Consider the following 25,075-nt stretch of genomic DNA (forward strand, 5'->3'; position numbering starts at 1 on the left):
CCGGTTCCCACCCACTGTGGACCGAATAAAACTAAAGTCATCTGTTTTCAATTTTTTTTTTTTTTTTTTTTTTTTTTTTTTACAGGAGTCCGTTTTCTATCTGTCCGTTCTTACACTTAATCAACTATCAGATAACCATTATTTACACTAATATAAACCTGGTCCATGCTAACTTAGCGTGGACCAGGGCAACGGAGTAATTTTTATAGGTAACATATGTAACTGTCACGTGACAGTTATTTTGTAATTTTAAATAGTAACTATATGCGTATTACAGTAACTATGTGTTTTAAAGAGTTACTATGTGTTTTGAAGAGTTTTAATGCGATTTTTGTCTAACCCACTTTATATACGTTTTAAACTTTTTTATTTTTCAAAATTTCAGATCTACATTCTGTTCATTCTCTTTCATTTTCTCTCTCTTCATTTTCTCTCTATGCTTTTCAAAATTTAGCCCAAATTTCTAGGTTTTGTTCGATTTTTTTCGTAATGATCTTATAACTCTTATGATTGGATCTATTTGATGAGGAAAAATTGGAGGAAGTAGTAGATCAAGAAGGAGGTTCGTCGTTGCCGAAATCGAATCAAAGAATTTGCGCTCGCCTACAAATCTTCGCAATAATTTTTAGAGATCACATCTCGGTTTGTTGTTTTTTAAAGAATTTTAAGTCTATTTTTATTTAAAATTGAAAATGTTTGTTGTTTTGAAGAAATTAATGTTTATGTTTTACCGAAGTATCGTTTTCACTTCGCGAATTCGATCAGTGACTTCACGATTTTAAATAGTAACTATATGAGTAATACAGTAACTATATGGTTTAAAGAGGTACTATGTAATTTTAATGGTTACTATATGTGTACAATAGTTACTATATTATTTTAATGGTTACTATATGTGTACAACAGTTACTATATGTGTACAATAGTTATTATTTTGTTGAGTGATTCGAAATGTTTGTTGTTTTGTTGAAATTAGGGTTAGTGTTTCACATAGTTAGTATATAAATGATATAGTCACCTTTAATTTATGTTGCGAATTAGTGTTTTTAATAGTCACTGGAATGTTCGTTGTGTTTATGTTAGTAGTATTTTTTTGAGTAACTATACTTTTTTTAAAAGTTACTATAACTTTAAAACAGTAACTATGTGTTTAAAATAGTCGCTATATTTTTTAGAAAGTTATTATAAGTTTAAAACAGTAACTATGTGTTTAAGATAGTTATTATGTTATGAACAGTTTATAGTGACTTTTTAATAAATAATAGTTACTATACGATTACATTATGTACTATGTTATTTAGAGTATGTATTTGTCCGCTTCTTAGATAGTGACTATATGATTATAATGGTTACTATATGTGTTCAATAGTTACTATATTTTAATAATAGTCACTATATGGTTTATATAGTTACTATATATTTGATATTTGTATAAGAAAATAATACGAAGTATCAATCACATGTTATTCCAGGTCCTAAAGTTGCACTATCTAGTGACGAATCTCCAAAAATACTTTACAATATCATTTGTATAAGAAGAAATAATGCCTTAAATTTAGAAAAAAGAGACAAAGGCTGTGAACTTTAAGAATTGATGCAGCAAAGCACAAGAGGTAGAAATAGTGTTTGTTTGTTTGGGTGAAATTAGGGTTAGTGTTTCATATAGTTAGTATATAAATGATATAGTTACCTTTAATTTAAGTTGCGAAATAATGTTTTTAATAGTCATTGGAATATTCATTGTGTTTATGTTAGTAGTAGTTTTTAGAGTAACAATATTTTTTAAAAAGTTACTATAACTTTATAACAGTAACTATGTGTTTAAAATAGTTACTATATTTTTTAGAAAGTTATTATAAATTTAAAACAATAACTATGTTTTTAAGATAGTTACTATGTTAAGAACAGTTTATAGTGACTTTTTGATAAATAATACTTCCTCCATTTTTTAATAATTGCACCATCTTGGTTTTATCACTATTCACATATTCTTATATAGTTAATTTTTGTGATATATATGTAAGGAAAAATATATTCATGTGGGATCTTGTTAGATTCGTCTCGAAATATACTTTCGAATGATCAAATTTTTATAATTTTTTAAAAGGTATAATGAGAGATATTAGTGATTAAAATAGTGCATTGGCAAGCGTGAAATCCCAGATGGTGCAATTAAAAAAAAATGGAGGAAGTAGTTACTATACGATTACATTATGTAATATGTTATTTCGAGTATATTTTTGTCTGCTTCTTAGATAGTATATGATTATAATGGTTACTATATTTGTACAATAGTTACTTTATTATAATAATAGTCACTATATGTTAAGCTAGTTGTTGTGTGATTATAATGGTTACTATATGTGTACAATAGTTACTATATTATTATATTAGTTACTATATGTTTGAAATAGGTACTATGTTTATTTTATCATGATATGTTACCATATGTTTATTTTCTTCAATAGTTATTATATTATTTATATAGTTACTATATTATTTATATAGTTACTATATGTTTGAAATAGATATTATGTTTATTTTATCATGACTTGTTACCATATGTTTATTTTCTTTAATAGTTATTGTACGTTTTATATAGTTACTATATTTTTGAAATAGGTACTATGTTAGTTTATTATGTTATGTGCATGTTTTTATGTTATTCTATATTTTTAATGATATAGTTACTGTATTATGGATAGAGTTACTATATTATTATCACATCGACTATGTCTGCAACTCTGTGACTAAATGACCATCAATAATATTTATAGGTATTATATCTTGTATTATAGTAACTATATGTTTGGTATAGTTTTTTATGTATATTATAATGTTCTTTTCATGTTCTTTGTTGTCTTCTATGTTATTAGTAATAAGAGTTACTATGTTATGATCACAACAACTATATGATCATAACAATAACTATATCTACAACCTTGCTCGTATATGATTATCATTAATATTAAGAGTTACTATATCATGTATAATAGTAACTATATATTTTTAATAGTTATTATCTTATCATTATGTTCTTTTTATGATCTTTCTTTGTACTCCATGTTATTATTAATAAAAGTGACTATATTATTTTGACAGTAACTATATGACTATAACAATAACAATAACTATATATGCAATTCTGCAAGTATTTTACCATCGTTAATTGTAAGAGTTACTATATGATGCATAATAGAAACTACACGTTTTACATAGTTACTATGTTATTTTTTCATATTTAAATGTTAAATTATTAACTTAGTTTAAATATTATTGATTCAAAAATACAAAGATGATGCACCCAGAATTGAAATCGTGCAAAGAATAAATTCTGCAAGGAAAACAAAAGCAGGAGGAGAAGAAGAAAATCCTGACAACAATGGAAACCAAGAACGTGGTAGAGGAAGGACATGATGTGTTGGTGGAAAAAAAAGACGTGGTCCACGTGGACGTGTCGATTAGTATTTTTAGTTCAAAAAACATTTGAGTTTAAGATGGTTTATTTAATAGATGCAAAGAATTAAAATGTCGTAGCTAAAACAACTAACCAAGTAGTTAATGTTTTCTTTATTATTGTTCAAGAGTTATAATTACTGTTACTTTTGATATAGTTACTTTTTTATATTTCAGTAATTATGTGATATATAATAGAAAAAATTACTATATGACCTCTAAACCATCTATATCATATTGTTTATTTTTATAATATAGTAATTGTTTTACAGCTAAAGTTATTTTTCTATATAATATAGTTAATCTTTGGATAGAATAATTGTTCTCATCGAAATTACTATATTGTTATTATTATTTATTTCATAGTTACTATTCTGAAAATATAGTTACTTTACAGAACCTATAGTTTCTATAATTTACTCTTTTTGTCTGCAAGAATGAATATATAGTAGTAATTGTTTTACAGTTAAAATTACTTTTCTATATGATATAGTTACTCTTTGGATAGAATAGTTATTCTTATCATTATTATGTTCATAGTTATTATTCTAGAGATATAGTTACTTTACAGAACCTACAGTTTCTATAATTTACTCACTGTTAAAATTACCTAATTACCCTGGTCCATGGTAATCTTGTGGTGGACCGGGTCCATGCAAGTGGAATTGGATAACAATATGTGAGGTTGATAGAAATATGAGATGTGATCTGACAGTTAAATAAGTATTAGACTGTCGCTTAAAAGAATTTGTATTTTAAAAAGAAGAATAACATATTATGTTATGTATTTCTATCCATGCAACTTCCCCTGTATTCAGTTTGACTGGCGTTGATGATTGTAAGTTTGTAACGTGAATACAGAGTATAACTCTAGATTTTGAACTCGTAATTCATAAATCTCTTACATTCATGCTTAAGATTGAGGGAACAGACTGAAAGTACTGTCAACTAGAGTTTCACTTGGCAAAAGTAGAACCCCAACACAGTATCCTGTGATTCTTCATGTCAATAGAGATAATTAAAAAATGGTATAAAGCTAATCACGCTAACGTATCATCAAAATGAGTCATTATCTGAAGCATAATACAAATAGTACATGCTCCATTTTCCTCTTTGCTTTTACTTTCGGCAGCTCTTGGTACAAGGCATCCACATTTTAGGAAAAGTTTTACTTTGACCACTAATTAATCTCTCTTAAAACCATGCAACAAGAACACCATTAATTTCAATTATAATACCTTCATACATCCAAGATAAGTCAAACTTCTAAGATTGACAATTGCCTAGTAAATCCACAAGTTCAACTGCAAACAGGAAAATCAATAATACAAGATTGACAATTTCCATTGCAGAACCACTTTGTAAAATACAAAATACTAAGCAATCTTCTTAAAGGTTTAGGCTCGGGGTGGCAGTTAGGCAGAAGCAGGGGTGGTGTTTGTCTACAAAAAAGAAGAGTACTTATACAATATAGTTTATGTACAAGTAAAGATGAATGCCCCGGCACTTTGTTAGACATGCACATAAACATATGATATCCCATGCTACATTACTGACTGATCAAACAGCCTATATAACTGTACATGTGACCCCACCAATTTTGCCTACAATCAATAGCTACATCACCGCATCAATACAAACCAGCCTCACTGCTAGGGAAGTGGAGCATCAGATAAATGCTTGAAGATAAGTGTTCCGACACCACTTGACATTTACTGCAGTTGCTGCTAAAAGACCTACAAGCATCAGATAAACGCAGCAGCTGAAAAGAGGAGTTTTCCTCCTGATTCAAAAGACAGCAGTAACCCAAAACATATAGGATCTGCATAGTGTATGGTAATCCCGTTCTATTCTCCATGAAGGTTTGTGCAGCTGATACTGGTAACTAGCTCTACTTTATTGATGTGATTTCGCTACCCGTCGCTTCCACGTACTCTGGATCATTACGAGTGAATCAGAAATACAGAGGAAGGGAACATAGTTTTGTAAAGTTTAAATATACAGCTAGAGGAACTACATACCAGAGGCACGTCATCAGCCTCTTCTGTATCGTCATCCACATCTTCTGTATCATCATCAGCATCTTCTGTATCGTCACCATCTGAAGTGTCAGTTTTATCTGGCATGGGATTACTCTCAGCCTCTTCTGTCTGTTTCCCTTCATCAAATTCTTCTTGTGATATTCCACTGGGTTTCTCTACATTTTTGTCCACTTCATGTGATTTTTCCATATCAGAAGCATGAGAATCCTCCTGACTAGTCTCCCCGGCCTTCTTTTGTCCATTTTCTGGACTTGGGGTTTCTTCTTCATCAGAGTTCTCTGTGTCTTTCTGAGCAGCCTCCCCGTCTACTTCCTTTCTGGCAGTATTTGATTTTTCCTCCACATCATCATAGTCCTGCTCAGCATCACCTGAAGAAAGAAGGAAGGAGTCGAGACAGAGGGAAGAAGCGGCATAGCTCATTGATTAGACTAAGGTATACTAAACTCAATCGACAAATAAAATTCAGCAGAAACAAAGTAAATGGCAAGGTGGCAACATATCATGTCTCTCATGTAGAGTTTGAAGTTATAAATTAAGAAGCAAACTGCAGTAAGATGTATCTTGCACCAAGGATGTAGTCAAGATCAAATAAAATGACTTTGTGCTGGAATAGTTACATAAAAGTTGTCATCATTAGCCCAATGGAGACTTAGATGGTAGCTATGATTTATGGTGTTTCTCTTTGTTGCTTAAGAAAAATCATAGTTGTGATTTGTACCCTCGGAGAGACTTTTCTACATCAAACAAGTTTGATATTCTCGTGTTTATATATAGTTAACTGTTCCATTGTGCTATTGAAGAGGGGGATAGAGACGGATAAGGTAAAAGGTTAGTGCCTTACCAGACTCAAGTACATCACTTGCCGATGAAACAGTTGGCTCAGCATTTGATATATCAGAATAATCAGATCGGTTCTCTACATCCTCTGCGGCACTTGCAGTCTTTCCTTCTAGACTGTCTCTCTGGTCAGTTCTTGAAGTTTTCTTCTGAGATCTTTTACCCTTAACACTAGAAGGTCTGCAGTTTGTTGGATGATTATAAGAAAATATAGCAAGTATATGAATGTGTCACAGTAAGCAGATTACGATACTCACCTCTTTTCCGATGTCCTCGATCTTGATTCGTCTAAAGTCTTATTCTTCTTCTTGGGTAACCTGTGACAAGTAACAACTTGTTAATTAACAAGATAATCCTTTTGTTCTTCCTCCATCCCAAAATAAAGTTACCTATAAAAAATTTTGAAATTCCAAAAAAGTCCGCCTATCCCTTTAAAGTAAATGTTGTTTGAGAAATTCTCGTTGGTAACCCTGTGTCATTACACTTTTGATTTGGTAAACCAAAAAAAAAGAACTTAATCATGGAATTGATAACCATACATAGCAAGTCAGTTTCAAAGTTAAGTAGATTAAATCTGGACCAGAGTTACCTGGTTCGTGGTTCGCTTTGGTACGGGGTACGAGTTCGGGTTCGCGGTTCGCGGGTAGCTGATTTTAGGTTCGCGGGTAGCGGTATGGATTATTTTATTTTATTTTAAATTCAAATTAACAAATAAAAAGCAACCACCATCTTCATTCTTCGGCAGTTCGGCTTTCCAGTTCTTCACCTCGACCTCATCCATGGCTATTATTTTCAGCAAGACGAAAGAACAACAATTGACAGTAGGAATCAACACATATGTACTTCTCAAACAAAAGCCCAACATATTTTATCTTCTATCGCTTTCCCGGACTTTCAATCGTTAAAACTAGGGTTTTGGTTTGGTTCGTGAAAAATCGCGAATTGGATCGCCGGAGAACCACGAATTGGTACAGGCGAACCGGTACGCGGTTCGCGGGGGTTAGGGGCGAACCAGGTAACACTGATCTGGACAGAGTATGATGAAGTGGAATTGTTAACCATAATTAGCAAGTTAGTTTCCATGATGCATAGATTAAATCTGGACGGAGTATGATGAAGTAATAATAGGTTGTAGAGGTTGGAGCCTTCAAGGAAGATAAAGTGAAGGGGAAATTTCATTTTTACATTAATTATGGAATTGTTAACCATAATTAGCAAGTCAAGTTAATTTTATGTAATGGTCATTAATGGCACGAGTGAGAATAACTATGAGTACGGAGTTAACACATAATAAAAAAAAAAAATCGTTTACCAAATCAAAAGTGTGATGACACTTCCGAATGAGAATTCCCATGTTTTTACAATTATTTATTTTGTTTCTCTCCATCACATCAACCTTTTATTTTTTAATCTCACTCATGCCTTCTCCAATTTATTACATGTAACTACTTTTACAACCCATATCAAAGTCATTACGAGCTTTAGTTAGGGAAGGATGGAATATAGAAAAATGGCAAGGTCACCCATGCAGCCATGCAACAAGGCCTTGAAATTTTGATTGCAACATTAATAAACACTTACATCATCTTGGCAGGACTCTTTGTCGTATTTGTCTTAGCAGGACCCTTTGTAGTATTTGTCTTAGCAGGACTCTTTGTAGTGTTTGTCTTGACAGGAGGACTCTTTGCAGTATTTGTCTTCTGCAAGTGAAAAGAAAGGCGAGAAAGAGTTTATACTCAATGCAAGGGGACAATGTATTGAACTAGACAAAAGCCCTTGGGTAGGGAGGGAGATTCTCAACCAAACAACGAAATATACCTTCTTAGGCCTATGGTCACCATCAACAAGCTCCCAGCGTTCCTTTTCTAGATGGAGCACTTCCACATCCCCATCATTATATAATACCTTCACCATGGCATTAATACATTAAAAGTCACGATAAGAGAAGCATTGTCAATAGCGTGTAGCAAGCATCAATTTCTAAAAAGTCATTGGGGTGTAAAATAAAGAGAATCCCAGGAAAAGCACAACAGAGAAACACCTCCAAAGTCCAAAGGTGTAGGGAAAACAGTAATATAGACAAAGCAACAGCTTACCACATGTTTCTTTTTTTCAGGATCATAACTTTTCACCACACCTTCATAAAACCTGTTGATGACAATATACAGACTTTCAGCCAACTATCCACAGCGTTATCACAAAAAGTTAAAATAAAAACTTAGAAAGTAGCTTCTTTGGAAAGAAAACGATTTCATCAAACTCAGTAATATGACCAGAGGAAGTTTGTGACATTTCTACATTCTACACCAGATCATTCCTCTGGATTCCTCCATATACAATGGCAATGAACTAACACTGATATGCAGTTTCCTTTGCCAGTATGCAGCATGATTGCAATCTAACAGCACATAGATTCTGAGGGCAGCTATTTATCATCTAGTTTCGTCGTCATTTTTGTTTAGTCAATATAGACACTTACCGCTTATCCATTGGCCACCAAATTTTTATCCTGCAATCAACCAAATCTGTAGTAGGACCGTCACCTTCATTCGATGTGCACTGATAAAGACCAAAAAAAATCATGTTAGATAACAGAATTTGCATGCTTATGACACTAAAGTCGTAGCCAGTGCACAAGGCTCTCGCTATTTAGCGCTAGGTCTGCGAAGATCAAAATGTACGGTCTTACCCTTATTTTCATAAAGAGGTTATTTCCAAGGATCACGCAAAGGCACATTAAATTGCAAGTGAATATCATTTAATCTAACATGATACAGAAATTCATTTACGTTTTAAATCAAATTATTTAAACAAAAGAAAGGACTTAGTGTGAATATGTAGTGCACATAAGTTATCCAGCCTGAAGAGAGTAGTTTCATATTAATTCTTATTAGCAGAAATAGCATTTGAAGTACCAAAAAAATCTGCCCAAATGAGAGAGTACTCTCAAGTCTCACTCCCTAAGCACAGTATATTCCAATATAACCAAAAAACTGATATTATTATTATCATTACCCCATTGCCTCAAAGAGGCTCCCGCAAGAAGCGGGGTAAGTGGGGGTCGGATGTACGCAACCTTACCCCTGCAATTGCAGAGAGGTTGTTTCCAATTGACCCAAAAGCGATAACGGGACAACAACGGGACGATCATCTTCTACTTCATGGAAAGGAAGCGAAGAGGTATTAAGAGTCATTTTGATTTAGTCCATTACATCCCACAGCCAAAAGAACAAATGAATCTTTGGCTGCATCAGAAATGGACCAAAAAAAAAGATGTACGTGAAAATTTATAGCTTCTTTACCTACAAAGCAAGATGTGTAACACAAGAAAAATGTGGCTGTAGAGAATCAACGGAAAGATACATGGAAAAAGAAGGTAATGTCGGATAAACAAAATGCGATATTTTTTATAAGAACAAGAATTTTTTATCATTGCTGAAGCAGTACTATGGGGTAAAAAAAAGTAACCTTTGCAAAGCCGGATACACTTCTGCTCTTTCTTTTCTTGACAGATCCAACAGAAGACTTGTCATATATGACAATTTCACTCTTGTCATTATCTACGACCTCAGTCCTCTGCAAAGGCAAATAACATGTATAAAGACTGACATTCACATGACGGAAAAGTATATATAGCTTATGCTAAACATGGTAGCAGTTCACCTTCTGGTCAGAAGTATCAGATTCTTCAACTTTATGACCCTCTATGTCATTACCCTGATAGGAGCTCTTGCTGCGGCGCTTCCTTTTGTTGCTGCGTTTCCTTTTGACTGGTAATGTTACCAAATCTGACTCTTCCGAGTCCCTCTCTTTTTTAATAGAGAGAGGATCTTTTGAGCTAACATTTGCAGAAGGCTTAGCAGCAGTTTTAGAAGAAGGAAATTTGGTACGACTCCTCGCAGATGATGATCTTTGGCGCTTGGGTGCAGAAGTAGTTTTAGCATCGACCTCCTTCCTTTTCTTACTCGGATTTTCATCTTCAATTTTTGGTTTGCAAGTCAAGCGATTGGCATGGCCATTGCTTGCTTCTATCTTGCTTGAGGGCCCCAGATTATCCAAATTGATTTCCCTCACCACTTTCAAAACATCTTCATTTTTCGTTACAGTTGGTGAAGAATGGCCTTTTACCATTGCCTTTGCTTTATTTTTCTGGGATTTGATTTTTTTTATCAGTTTTCCCAGAGGGATCTCATTTCCATCTGTCTCAACATCTTCCAGAACCTCATCTTGTGGAATCTCTATGTGGATCTACAATGATCAAATTGAGAGGACAAATGATTAAAACAAAGGCAGAAATTTGCATTTAAAATAAATGTAGCTTCATAGATACATACAATTCCATTGACTTCGAGCGTAAGTGATTCAAAGTGAGCTAACACAGAGTCATCAGCCACCCATGTATATACATCAGCAGCCTATTCAGAAAAGCGGCACTGTCAGTTTTGGAAATTGAACACCAAAATTACGGTATAACGCCGTGCGTCAAACCCACAAAATTACGGAAACATCGGAGACAAACTGCGGTAACACATGAACTTGGTAAAATTTACGTAAAGGACATAATGACATCAAACAACGAAGATAAAATCTTTGCCTACGTAATAACATTTTTTCAAGTTCCTGTTTCAGTGAAAGCCCAGTCATGGTGAATTAAAAGTGGCAACATGTCCTGGTTCTCGAAATGTATACCTCGGCACTAGCTTCATCTTTGGTATCACTTGGTTTATACAGCACTGACGGTAAAGAAACCGATTCGTCGCCACCTTGAACCTCCCCTGACTTTTTAGATAAGCGCTTGATCACCAACAGCCCAAGTTCAGAAATTGCATGTGAATTCTGCAATTCAATGAGAAAGGGAACAGCCTCAGATCTCATTTATTAAGTATTGCACCACTGATAACTGCATGTCGAACAGACTGCCGACCAATTCGAAACTTGAAAACAAATTGAGGTAGCATTAGTACATCTAGGACTCACTCAATGGAACAAAGATGGCAGTTATTGTTCTTTAATACAAAAGTGATCTCATTTTCATCTTAATTTGGTCCACATTAAACAACAATTTCTTTGGACTTCCAAAGTGCCATACTGCCATAGTGCCATGTTTAAACAAATTTATAAGAACTGACATTATATTTGTATGTGACTCATTAATTGGTACTCCCTCTGTCCCTAAATGATGCCCCATTCCCCTTTTATTTTTTAAGAGTTTGTATTCGACTACCTGGTACGCGGGTAGTGTTGTCCTTTTGCATGTAGGGTAGAAAATAAGATAGAGAAAGATTGTGAGGACCATGTTGTCTAGAAAGGACATGGGGCAATCTTCAAGGGACAAACCGAAAAGGAAAATGGGCAATCTTTGAGAGATGGAGGGAGTGTCCTTAAAATTTTGGATTCCCGCTGAGGCCTACTCATTGGACAGACTGACACTCTGACAGAGTACTAGACAAGCAATACATCTAACTATCAAAGGGGCATATTCCTTTTACCTTTGACTTCAACTTATCAACCACATCTTCTGAACGCTTGATACATTGCAAGATAGAAACGACGGCAGGAAATATATCTTTTTCCTTATCGACGCTAATAGTTTCAGGAACAATATCTTCTTCACCATGTAAAACCATTGAGAGCAACAAATAGAGCACCCTAGTAAAAGCAACAAAATAGATGAGCTTAGCATGCAAGTTAAGAAAAGGGACGAAATAGTAACCTACAGAAAGCAAGAGGATCAAAAGGATCTGTGTGTCTATCAAAGGCCACACGAAGTATTTGACAAGCAAACAAACATCTAGAATAATCTTCATTAATTAACTGACGGAGGGCTACAAATAATGCAAATCGGAGCATGGTCTTTGAAATCACATGGCAGAAAGCAGTTTTATGAAGAAATGCAATGATCTGCATAGCATACAACTTGGCTGATTTACATTCAAGAGAAACCAAGTTAAGTAAATGAATCCAGCTATAGCTGAAAACAAACTAGAATGGAAGCACAATGTAAATATCATTCACAATTCACAAGTCACTGATAAGGCTCATATTCATCTATCATCGGAAGAAAACCAAAATAAATGCATAGTAAGCATTATAATTTCGGAATTACGGCAAGCGATTACTGAAATACCCATAAAGGCAAAGAGCCTAATGAGAAAATGGAAAACAGGTGATTGAAGATTCAAGAGTATATCAGAATATCTTCATACAAGAAGCCGACCAAGTTTCAAAGAATGCAACTTGAAACAGGTCGTTGATAGAAAGCTTTCTGGATCGATATACAATGCATTGCTATTTGAACACCTTCTCGATATTTGGAGTCAGGAAAAATCAGAAGATCACATAGCACTATGCAGGATGCTATTAACACGTAACAGAAAACCCCACAGACCAGCCTCTCCAAGGAAAATCATCCCCGGCTGCAATACTAACTGGAGTACTTATTTCAAGCTCAAAACCAACGACACATTTGATGTTATATATTCGAGAAAGAAGATTTAGATTAGCCGACCCGCAAAGAGGCTGAACAGGATTGTCCAATACATATTACACAGCAATATTGTTAGAGAGTTAAATTTGCCACCAGCTAACACGAAGACTTTTATGAAATATTAAATAATTTGTTCTCTCTTCAATCATACGACTTTAAAAGTATAGCAGATGAAAAATACAATTGGATATTATAATTTCCTCCTTATAAAACATACCTATATACAGGTTCCAATGCTTTGACATCCATGCCTTTATCAAAAATAGGGCACATAGGGTGATGGGCAAGCATGTGGACTAGGTAAGGAAGTATGTACTCTGGGTAAAGCCCAAGAAAGTTTGTATCAGATTGAATAGAAAGTTGCCGAGCTTTAACCTGACGGCACATCTGTATAACTTCACCAAGATTATGTTTGTCCTGCAAGTCAGATAGCACAGAATTAAAGCTAAGTTGTGATGACTATTTCAAACAAGTTACATTGCAATGACAATAAGACACACTAGGAAACACAGTTAAATGTTAACGACAAATACCTCTTCAATATCAGCATGTTTGGACGCGAAAATATCCAGCAAAAAAGCACAAGCATATTTTGGATCCAAGATGCGATCCTTTATGTACTGATGAACTTTGCTGAGGAACAGTTTTCGAGCTTGACGGAAATTTATCTGTGTGATAAACATAATAGAAAAGGTGAAAACAGCAGAATTAATTTCCTAAAACACGAAACCAACCTACACAAAATATCTTGAATATCGGTCAGGAAAAAATTGTATGACAGATACATAGAAGCGAAAGATCTTACCTCAACTGTCCTTAAAGCTAGATGGAAGACGTCAGCGGGTATATTATTTTCCCAAGATCTAGAAAGGCGAAGGATGGCTTTAGCAGAAGCAAGCTTCAAGTGAGCCTTATCCACAGAACTGCAATAAGCACCAATATGCAATGAAAGAGTAATATGTTTGTAACATAAAATTTGTACAAAACGCCAAAATTTAAAAATCTAAATTCTCCTCCATACCTTGATTCTAACTCTTCCGAAAAATCTCCAAAAGACAGCATATTTCTTAGAATTTCTATGAGACTATCAATTCCACCTCTAAGATGAGCATCTTTGACAGGTAGGTAGCTCTTAACCAATGCTTTAATACCAAAAATCTGCCCAATAAAAGAAGAATAAAATTTTAAAAAGAATGATACACATTTATCCAAATAAGAAAATAAATGTTATTTTCCCGTAGTATAAAACAACAAAGAGAGAGAAATAAAGTTATTGTCAGCTCTACATTAGTGTATATATACAACCCACAGTTTTTATTTTTCTAAAGAAATTCCAGGAATCCATGAAATTCACACATCTAGGAGACAAGACAAAAGATATCCTACTGTAACCAACCTTTAACAGACAAAGTTCACTCTGATCACGCCAACGTGTTTTTGGTTTGTCTTGTCCTTTCTGGAAGCATGCAGAGCAAATATACATAAATAAACTATACAGGACCCCCAACAGACCAAGAAAAAGGCTATCAAGGCCCAATGGATGACATTTAACATACATTACTGCATTTCAAAATTTTGATCTTGATGAATTCTACAATTTCACTTTCTCTAGTTTCAAAAACTGCCATTGCAGTTTGCGCTATACAACCCAGTGATTGTAGTACAGTGGGTAAATGTGCCTTCTCATCCAACAAATCAACCAGCTTCTGCACAACAAATGAGAGGCATTAGCTATCCAGCATCATAATTCCTATATCAAGTAAAAATCCAATTCATTTGTTACGATATAAGGTAAACAACAAATTAACACCTTGTACAGAACCGAGAGTGACCGGAGTCCATCATCCTTAGTTATCATTGCAAGAGCATGTACAGCATACTTGGCCTGCCTTCGTGTCCCTTCTAAACATAGCCTTTCAAGTATGAGATCTACAGAGCTGCAGATAAGCAACAAGCTGTTACAGAAAATTACTAGCACATCAGGTTCAGATTTGAAAACAAGGCGAGAATTATACCTAGATGAGGACGTTAGCTGTTCCCGAATGGTTCCACCAGCCCTCGCTAAGACATGCAGAATGCCTTCTTTTACAATTTCATTCTCATCTTTAAGGAGGTTTAGCAAATCTTCTTCACTTCCAATGAACAACAATGGACAATAGCTTGCCAGGATCTGGAAAGCATCGCGACAGGATGAGTACAGCATGCACAACCCCAGCTCCTCAGACACGAAGGAAGCTCAAACATGACATGGATGAAAAAAAAGAAGCACAACGACGACTCTTTTTTTGTAATATACTCCCTCTATTTGCAATTCAGTAATACATTGCATTGTGGGACGCATAAGTGCATAACACAGCCACCGGATCTTACTAGGGTTTTATTTGTATAGCAGCATTCTAAAATCACAACCCTCCAACCTCCTATAAGGGCATTAGGCCAAGAAAGAATCTAACTAGTTATAAACATTCTCATTAGCCTCCAAGGAATACAGAAAGGTGTGATGCTGCTTGAAAAAGACATGGTTGTTGTAATTGTTTCAACGTTGATTAATACAACATCAGTCTTATTTAGGTAACAGATAACCAAAATTTGAACATTTTGTGGAAGGCAACCTTCTCACTGCTTCAGAATCTCTAGGGAAAATAATCATGCTTTACTGGTTCCGATCATTTTTGTGCTTAGAAAAAAAAGATTGTGTAGCCCCACCCAAAACGATGTAATACATATATCAAACAAACACTCTACCTGGAGCCCAGCAAATAAATAATTATATGAAAAGGAACAAAATATAAATCAGATTATCTAAAACTAGATCCCTACTGCAAACAGAAAAAATAACTAATAAAAGCTCAGAAAAATGAGGACTTACCACCAGCATGTTGACACATGACAAACAATTCTCTGTGTTTCCGGTGGATTTTTGAATTGTAAGTTCCAACAGGAATTCTTTGACATGCTCCTTGCTAAAAAGCACGAATGAGCATTTCACAGAAAGCACATTCAAGAAATCAAAGAGTGGGTGTTTTTCACCAAGAATCTTAAGTAGATCATCCTGCAGGAGAAACAAAAAAAATGAACAAGCTCGTTTCATCTAATATAAGTGAGTTCACATATCATCATTATCAAACCATTACCCAATGCCACTTACAGATCCCCCCACCCCCCATGAAAGAACAAAGGAGCTCAATATATGCAGCCATTGCCGCTGTGAGACTATGCTAACAAAGCAGGCCGTTTCCAGCTTGAATTGTTTATACATTTTTGCAAAAAATTACACATACTACAAAACTAGAGTATCTGCGATAAAAACCAAATTCTTTTCCGCAGGGACGGCAAAAAATCAATTCCGTATTAAAAGAACATCCAAACCTTCATGGCTTTGCATGCATATAACTAATTTGTCGCATCAAATTTTAAGATGTTTTTTTTTAGGTGGAGGTGAACGGGATTTACTTAACATAAGGGATACAACATCTATTCAGATTATGAAATTGAAGCAAAGATAAAAACAAAAACACTAAATTAAATTATTTGCCAAACGGCTAAAAAGCAAAATAGGTTCACAGTCACAAGGTTACAATACAACAATACACATCTCCAAATGTGACTTACGATACGTCAACACATCTTCGAAGTTAAAGGAGGTCCAAACATAGCGTGCATCAGCTTGCAGAAAACAAGAACTCATAAGCAATACATCACACTTGAATACATGATATTCTAACACGACTGAATGGAACACCAACTTCGCTTCAATTCCCCAAAAAGAAAATTAAAATATGAAAACCAACAGAAGAAAGCACAAAACACTTCACATCCAGGAATACAGGACCAACAAAGCACAAAAAATAGGACAGTTAATTGAGAGGAAACCTACAGCAAAAAATAATTGTAAAATTGATCAAAGCAGTCCCAGCAATAGTTAAAAATGGGCTTCTCTATAAGAAAAGAGAAGTCCGGAGTGTTCTTCTCATTCAGATATTAATTTGTTTACTTTAAAAGAATAGAAAATTGAACAAGTAATAATGTTTCCCATTGTATAGATAGGCTTTCATACACTGCACTTGAACCACCTTACACTCTGATGGACATTATAAAACAAGTGCTACAGGCTACAGCCATCACATAGAAGTTTAAGTCTCCTTCACCTATTCATATTATAAAATTACCACAAATAAAATTCCAAGCGTGTTATCCAAGTACAAAGAGATCAAGCAGATTTATTATTATTAGTGTTACCAAGTACGCAGTACGCTTCAGTATTCAGTACAAGTACGGGTATGCAATTCGCTACCTAATTATGTTAAATTAGTCCAAAGTGTTCCACAATACTAATACGCAGTACGTAATACGTAATACGGGTGTACTCAATACGTAGTACACGGGATAAATGAGCGTATTACATAACGCTGAGCAGGAAGATTAAAAAAGACAATGAAATATCTCATGATCATCAATATAAAAGTAAAAAAATGCCAGTCATTATACCAAAACCAGCCAGCTGTACAGTATACTGTCATGCCCAAAAGGCAGAGTAAAGAAATTTTATGGACTGGAAAAGAATCATCTACTTCCGCATCTAGCTACAGCCTGATACTCAGATGTTCTCGTGTTCCTGATCACATTACCAACTAATCTTGCATAACGTCTAAGGTATCCCACTGATTATGTAGCAAAAACAATTTGTACTTCAAGAAGACTTGTCAAACTAGAGATCACGCATGACAAGTGAATAGTTCGATAGAAGGAAAATCATGACTTTTATAAGATCTCTAAGAAAATTTCCATCAATTATGTATTACAGCTCACCTGACTAGCACGTGCTTGATGGAAGCTAGTGTTTGGATCAAGTAGGCTCAACAAAATTTTCCAGATGTTAGCATCTTTTAGCTGATCAAGAGTCAAAAATCCTTCCTCGGCCTTCGAAGGATCAACAAAAAACCTTGACATAACCCGAAACAAAAGGATAACTTTCTTTTGATAATCAGTTGCATCAGCATCCTGCATTTAGGCGAACACAAAGAAATACATTATCCAAACAACTTGTTTAACTTCTAGCTGATGACAAAATATATTACATCTTTTAAATTGTTACATCCACATTGTGCATACAGCCTCAGAAAGTAAGCAAAGATGATGAGCAGAGGTAAGAGATTAAGCATAAAGGGATGAGAAATTAAGAGTAAATCACATGGGTAAGAGAAAAGTTAGCAAGGGCAAAAGCATCAATTCACAGCACATAACATACCAAATATGGGTATGTAGCAATTAATAGTGAACTTCCATAAAAGAGAAATGTAGCAATTAATAAAGAACGGGGAAAGTAATTGTTTATAATAATTACAAACCTTGCATGTCTGCTTAAGAGACATATACTTCTGCATTTCTTGTTGCAACCTTCAGTAAAAAGTAAACAATCCAAATCAAATACAAAAACAAACCATTTGCACTGGATCATCTGTTGAGCAAACAACCTGGATCGTATACAAAAAAGGCGTACCTTTGTTTCTGTTCCAATATCTTTTCTAAAGCCTTAACCTCAACTTTGTCCAGTCCCGCAAATATTCGTATCCAATTTTCAACTACATTTTTTACTGAAAACTCAGCTGGAAACAGTGCTCCACATAGAATAGATTCAATTGCATCTGAACTGCAAATAGATAAAACCAGCTGAGAAAATAGTAAAAGGTTTTCATCACCAGGAACACTAGACCCAAAAATAGAGGCAGATTGCAAGAGCATCCGCATGCTGTAGGATTTCTGCTCCAATATAAGAAGTTACATCAAGAAACCTGATGATATACTAATATGGTAGACAGTTAATATGTGACTACGAATATTCACAGCACTTATTTAAGTTTATAACAAGAAATGAGAAGTAAAAGAAGAAATGTGAAAGGATAGGAAGACAACTAGAAGTTTTTAAAAAAAATTAACCAAAAAAGACGCGCTGCTCTCGAATCTACAGAAAGACACCCACAGAATAGTTCAATGCCTTAAACCAGTGAGTTACTTAGTACGGTTCAACACTTCAGATTGCATTCTTTAAATTTCAAATTACATTCCCTGATATCAGCCCTTTAAGACAGCTCATCATCTAACCAGAAAACAGTCAAAAACAGTGGTGATGGTAAGTTTTAGTATCTACAGAAACAGAAAAACACAGAAACATTATGGTACAGAGGAAAGTTAATCATCATAGAAAATGAGAGGAAATGTATTGATGAACAATTCTGCACCAAAAATTTAAAAAATTCAAGTTCCTAGCAGCTGGAAGTTTCAAAGCAAAAATAATAGAACACCATAGATATCAAACCCTATTGCTTACCGGAAATCTTTGTCATAGAAACACCTCAGAATCTTTCCAGGTACCCAGTCATATTCATTAGCACAGCCTTCTTTGCACCTTAAGCAGTAATGCCTGTATATCTCAGCAAGTCTATCAAGGGTATATTTCTTCACAAGTAACTGCATGACCAAAACTAAAACAATTAGATAATTACTCCAAATCATCACTGAGAGTATGCAAAGAGATAGACTTAATTACAGATTTGTCACGAAGACGTTCTGCAACTAGTTTGGCGGTTTCGACTGGAATAGAATCAAGATTATAACAAGCAACATCGCACACCACAGCAACAACTTGCTTCCGCACATTTTCATCATAGTCCAAGAGCCGATCGCACAAGGCAGCTACAAAAAAATTTGGAGTATAAATCACATACCTTAAGAAGTAAACAATACATAAAACCATAGGGGGAGATGTTACCAAATATTTGAGCAGCCTCAGGTCTTAAGGGGTTTGAAAGAAGACATCTTTTTACATAGTCAAGGGCAGACATCCGAACCTCAACTTCTCTATCTGTTAACCTCTTCAAGAACTCCACAAATATGGATTGAAATGCCTCAGAGATAGCAGAACCTGGTAGCGCAAAAAGCTCACCCACCAGATTAACTGCTTTTAGACGTGCTTTTGATTGATCATTCTGTTTGAGAGAAAGACATCTTCAGACATCATTATACAGGGCAACAGCCATACAAGCAGCATTGAACAAAATACTGGTGCTAATAGTGTTGGTAAAAATAAAAATAAAAACAAGCGGGGAATCCTACTCTACAAAGATAAGGAAACAAAAAAAACAATACATGTGCCAGTCAATTGTACATTTGTACTCAAAGTCTCAAAAAGTAATTGAGGAAAAGGGATGAAATAAATAAAGCTATCAGAAAAAAGAATTAAAAAAGTCACAATTTTGCAGTTACCAGTATCTCTCCTGTCAGGTAAGGAACAACTCCCAACAGAATTTGTGGTGAACAACGGTATAAATTGAAAATAACTTCATGGTAATCGATTTCGCTATTCAAGGAACTTTCCTCTGTCATTGAAGACATGAGAAACTGCTTCACATAAGGTTCGAGTTTAGCAGAAAAATGTTCTATCACGTTCATGGCAAGTTTCCTCCCAGCCACCGTAACATCCTGAACCACCAAGACATACCGCACTACTTTAAAATGATTAAAAAGTTAATTTAAAATAAAAAGGATAAATAGTGATTTTAGCGAGCAGGTTGTGAATGATAGAGAAAACGTTCCCACCTTTTTATTCTGTCCCAGTGTAGAGAGCAAAATAAGCAGAAGATCTTCATGGATATCCTCACTTTCATCTAGAAGAACATGCATAATTGTTTTCATTGATGACAGTACGTTTTCCGGGTGATCATCCCTGCACACAAAAGCATACCAAGTTACAGAACCAATCATAACAGCAACTGACATCTATCTAGTAACTCCTTCCAAATCATTTTTCATGCCCGAAAACAAACAAACAAAAAAACCTTCTGTGATCCCATTTGATTTTTGAGATAGATTAAAATATTACCCCAAAAGTGACAAGTGATAAACTTCAATACAATTTTTTTCCACATAAGGCCAGCATGATAAAACAAAGACCAGTAGAAAATTACTTCGCAAGTCAAATATGTATAACGAGGGAAACTGTTTTAATCGATCACCAAACCAAACATACCTTGCTACAGAGAAAAACGTCCTGAACAGCTCACTTATAAGATCATCACATTCAAGATCTAACATCACAACACATGATCTATATCTGGCAAGGGTCTCCAAAATGATGACTCTCCTTCCAAATGATGGTCCATTTGTCTCACTTAGCCCACTAAAAGTCCCAACAATTAAACAAAAAATATCCTGCAGAATCCAAAGAAGCAGACATAATGTTATTTCTAGCAAGGAAAATTAACCATTGAACTTCATAATATAGCATACCTTCAGAATTTCATCACTATAGGGTGCTTCGGGTGCAGTAATGCGAGTGATCTCACAAAGACAAGAGGCAACTAGGAGTTTAACATCCTTATCTTGGTGTTTCAGCAGCTCGGGTCTTACAATGGCCTTCAAGAAGGGTTGCATTGACTCCAAGATCGGTGTTGGCGGAGATTGCTCCAAATCAGAGAGAATCGTATTGGCTTGCTGAGAAGCAAAAAGAATGTTTAATTACAAGACTTCGACAAAAGCTTATCTCACAGGGAAATAACATTAAGAACCAACAAACACAAAAGAGACAAACCATCAAGGATGTCAAAAAAAGCAGCAATGCTGATTATTCTTATGTATAATCCGAGATTAAAAGAAATTGCGATATACCAACAATAATTGGAGAGAACAGAGTAGAATACTATTGAACCAAGGTAACACACCACACAAGGCGATTTGTTTCCAATAAAATCACACGAATATATCTAATGAATTTTGATCATCGTTGCATAAAAACAATCAAGTAACCCCTCTGCTTATAAAATTGGTAACACTTTCAAAAGACAATTAAAATAAGAGACCATGTATTTACTGCTTTTTCTACTACTCCCACTGTCATTTTATTTCCTGCACAAGCTTATGGCACATTGGCACGCTTTTTAATAAGAGTGACAATACAGAGAAACGGAGTGCGGGGGCGTGGAACTCAACTTTAGAGAAAAGTAGAGAGAAAAGCCTAGCCATATAGGGGTCGATGCAATTAATTTTAGACATCCAAAAAGGAAAATGGTGCAAATAATTTGGGACAAACATAATATATTAGTAACTCACATACGGAGTACAACACAAATTTGGTACATCGTTTTCGAGGCAATCTTGACCACATTTTGGGTCAGAATAGAGTATTCCTCTTCCATGTGACATGATGATCAGAGAACTCCTGAGCTTTCCACCAAGTTAATGTCATAAAACAGATCCTCCTATTTCAAACTCAAAATACTGTTTGCAAGATTACAAGGACTCGGCCTTCTATAATAACTATATTGGACAGGCCCGGATGGACCCGGATGGAAGACATCGCTCCAGCTAATATAATATAATGTTGACATGGAGTGCTTTACTGCTTTGTTACATAATACTAGATTACTAGGTGTGGACATCAACCTCTAAAAATTCGATTCCTTGTACACAAGAAGGCTACATGGATCAATTGTTGTGCTGCAAATGAAATGAATGAGGCACTTGACTCTTTAGATCTCCTCGTCACTGGAAGAGGAACCAATTGTTAGACTTACATAATTGGGCTAATGTTCATCAAGGGAGAAGATCTGATGTGTTGGCTCGCAGCACCTTTTAGCTAATGAACTTGCTTCAAGTAACTGATTGTTGCAACTTGCCTTCAAACGTAGGAAGTCTAAGGCTCCCGAGCGTACTCTTATTGTATGGTAGAAAGATGAAAAATGGAAAGATTCTTACAGATAAAGTCCAGTGGAAATTTCCACTTGTAGATAGAGTCTTGTTTGTCCTTAGGGTTCTAAGACTTCTAAGCTTAGCATATTAATTAATCTTTGTTTGGGGCTTATTAAGCTCATACTTATTACTGGCTTGGAAATTGAGGATGAAGGACAGGATTGGCAAAGTGTGAAAGTAGGTTCCTTTGGCAATCAGGTGGTGCACATGGAAGGAAAGAAACGGTGGAACATTAAGGGCAAAGCTTTGTGACAACTGACAATAGGAATTGAATTGAAGTTCACCTCTTTAGGCTATTCTCCAGCCGAATCCAGATTATTAATTATAAGCAGCAAATATATCTTCTTGACTCCATGAATGAATTCATGATATCACTTAGATTTTAGTCTCACAAAGGCAGTTAGAGAGTATTTGGTTTGAAGTAAAACGTTTTCCCGGAAACGATATTCCTCCTTTCAATAATATTTCATTGTTTGATTTGGCAAGGGGTGTGGGAAACATTTTCCATTTGAAAGGAAGGGAAACACCTTTTTCCACTTTTCTCCTTACCTCTCTCTTCTCATCAATCCACGCCCTTCTACTCTTCAATTTCTATGATTTTTTTTTGCAACGAACCAAACAAAAGAAAACTAATTTGGAATCGTGTTTTTCCTTGAAAATTGATTTCCATGGAAAATCATTTTTCACTGAAAACGTTTTCCACCAATTCCAGCTATTTCCATGCTGCCTTCAAAAGTTAATTGAGATTTTCACTTAGGTACTACGTATACTACTTTTCCCGACACGGCTTCCTTGTTCAAATTCTTTAAGTCTCGATTATTTGTTTAAAGTCATTTACATGGAATCTCTCTTTTTGCTACAACAGTGTACATTTGGAAGGGCATGATGCAATGATATGGTTGTAATAGCAAAATTTTAAAAAAGTCAGTAAAAAACAGGCATCACTAGCTCTAATACTATAAGCACTTCCAGTTGTCAGAACTTCCGAGTCCTTTTAATGAAACTAAACTGTAGGATATTGAGTTAATGAGGAGATTATAGTTAGCTCAGTCTTCCACGAGTATATGAATATTAACTTTTCCTGGACAATTTTCAAATTCTAACTTGGCAAAAATGCTTTGTGGTCATGATTGAATGTGTAAAATGTCTTATCCATTAGGCTTTGATAAAGCCTCACAATTCTCCAAGTTTTCAAATTATAATCTCATAAGGACCAACTTCATTGATTCACTGATTGAGCATCTTGAGTAATTAAGAACCATTAATATGGCAATGTTTATACCTTAAAGGCTAATTGGATAATACGAAATAAAATAGGTTTCCTATTATAACCAATGCATCGCCTTCATGGTTTCGTTATTACCGTATGCCAATCTTCTAAGATCTCCTTCCTAAAAGTTTGAAACTTGCCATAATCTTGTCTATGTTCTAAACAATGGAGTATAACCTAATCTCTATGAACACAGGGACTTACTTTTTTTTCCCGCTAAACTAAGATTCATGCATGTTATGCAAAATTAAGGAATTGCAATGCAGTAAAAATAGGGAAGAATAATGAAATCAAAAAATTAATAGGGTTCCAACAAAAGGAAGTCTTCAAATTTGTGTGTTCTCTTCAAGCCCTAACCTTATTCTACCAAGACTTGAAATTTATCAACAACAACGAGAAGTCGAAAAACAGCGAAGAAAAAGCATTTAAAGACGCGGAATTCAAACGGAATAATGGACAGGCAAAGCAAAATTGACCTAAGTGAGCTTAAATCGGGGACAAACTACTGGAATTGACAGAATAAATTCAAATCAAAAAAGAAAAAAAGGAGCGGAAAACTCAAACCTTGAAAAGCTTAACCAGAGAATCTTTGGAAGAAGGGGGAGTTTCCAACTTGGATCCCAGCTCCTTGAGCTGCTGTTGCAGCTGTTGAGCCATTGTTGGTTTCTCTCGAAAACCCCCGACTAATTTCTCTCTTTAAATTCAGAACCCCAACTAATTTTCTCTCTCTAAGTTCAAAGAATAAGAATTGGGTTATGCTTAGCTACCCAATTCCCCAGCTGCATCTGATAACGGTGGTGTGACTGAACTCGGTCGGAGTATCGAGGGTTTCCGTAAGGGATTCTACTGAGTTTCTCTCTCCTGATTCTGAATTCTGAAACACAACTACACGAACGACACAAGAAGAAGAGGAGAATAGAGTGACTTGGTAGTGACTCGCTTACCCTCTTGACTTTCTAAATGCCGGTTTCTTTCACTTTTCACTTATTTTTATTTCCTTCTTCCGCCCAATGCTCACATGCTTTCTCCCTTTTTTTTTATCCTTTTTCCAACTTTGCCCCTTCCTTCTCTTTCTTCTTGTAACCAGTTGTTGGCCGCACACTAACGCGTGCAGTCCCCTAAGTTATAAAAATCTATCTTCCAAAATATTATGCGAATTATAAGCCTAAGTACATAATGAAAATAATTAGAGACAAATTATTATTTTTTTGGCAAGCAAGTGATAAATTTATTGAACAA

General features: G+C 35.0%; 1 protein-coding gene across 1 annotated transcript; it reads right to left on the reverse strand.

The window, feature by feature from the left end:
- Positions 1-4,779: 4,779 nt before the first annotated feature.
- On the reverse strand, positions 4,780-24,792 carry LOC110793793 (sister chromatid cohesion protein PDS5 homolog A). Its single transcript, XM_021998693.2, has 33 exons — positions 24,401-24,792; positions 21,109-21,312; positions 20,849-21,030; positions 20,419-20,545; positions 20,086-20,301; positions 19,592-19,808; positions 19,370-19,515; positions 19,151-19,290; positions 18,323-18,472; positions 18,171-18,219; positions 17,632-17,823; positions 15,692-15,874; positions 14,838-14,992; positions 14,633-14,759; positions 14,379-14,528; positions 14,219-14,278; positions 13,844-13,980; positions 13,628-13,745; positions 13,356-13,490; positions 13,040-13,239; positions 11,825-11,984; positions 11,025-11,171; positions 10,670-10,750; positions 9,999-10,583; positions 9,804-9,911; positions 8,815-8,894; positions 8,432-8,483; positions 8,154-8,240; positions 7,917-8,035; positions 6,593-6,652; positions 6,340-6,515; positions 5,478-5,866; positions 4,780-5,391 (listed from the first exon to the last, which is right to left on the reverse strand). Exons 1-33 carry the CDS (start codon positions 24,491-24,493, stop codon positions 5,353-5,355), a joined length of 5,064 nt encoding a protein of 1,687 aa, XP_021854385.2. The 5' UTR covers positions 24,494-24,792; the 3' UTR covers positions 4,780-5,352.
- Between the last annotated feature and the right edge of the window lie 283 nt (positions 24,793-25,075).

This window comes from Spinacia oleracea, chromosome 5 (genome assembly GCF_020520425.1).
Source record: "Spinacia oleracea cultivar Varoflay chromosome 5, BTI_SOV_V1, whole genome shotgun sequence".
Taxonomy (NCBI): domain Eukaryota; kingdom Viridiplantae; phylum Streptophyta; class Magnoliopsida; order Caryophyllales; family Amaranthaceae; genus Spinacia; species Spinacia oleracea.

What these genes read in the sequence shown, in the direction of transcription:
- LOC110793793 (XM_021998693.2), bottom strand. Translation starts at nt 24,493, where the DNA reads ATGGCTCAACAGCTGCAACAGCAGCTCAAGGAGCTGGGATCCAAGTTG. An exon ending in AACGTCTTCGTGACAAATCT is followed by an intron (nt 19,291 to 19,369) that starts GTAATTAAGTCT and finishes TTGGTCATGCAG; the next exon opens with TTACTTGTGAAGAAATATAC. An exon ending in CAGCTAACGTCCTCATCTAG is followed by an intron (nt 14,760 to 14,837) that starts GTATAATTCTCG and finishes GCTTATCTGCAG; the next exon opens with CTCTGTAGATCTCATACTTG.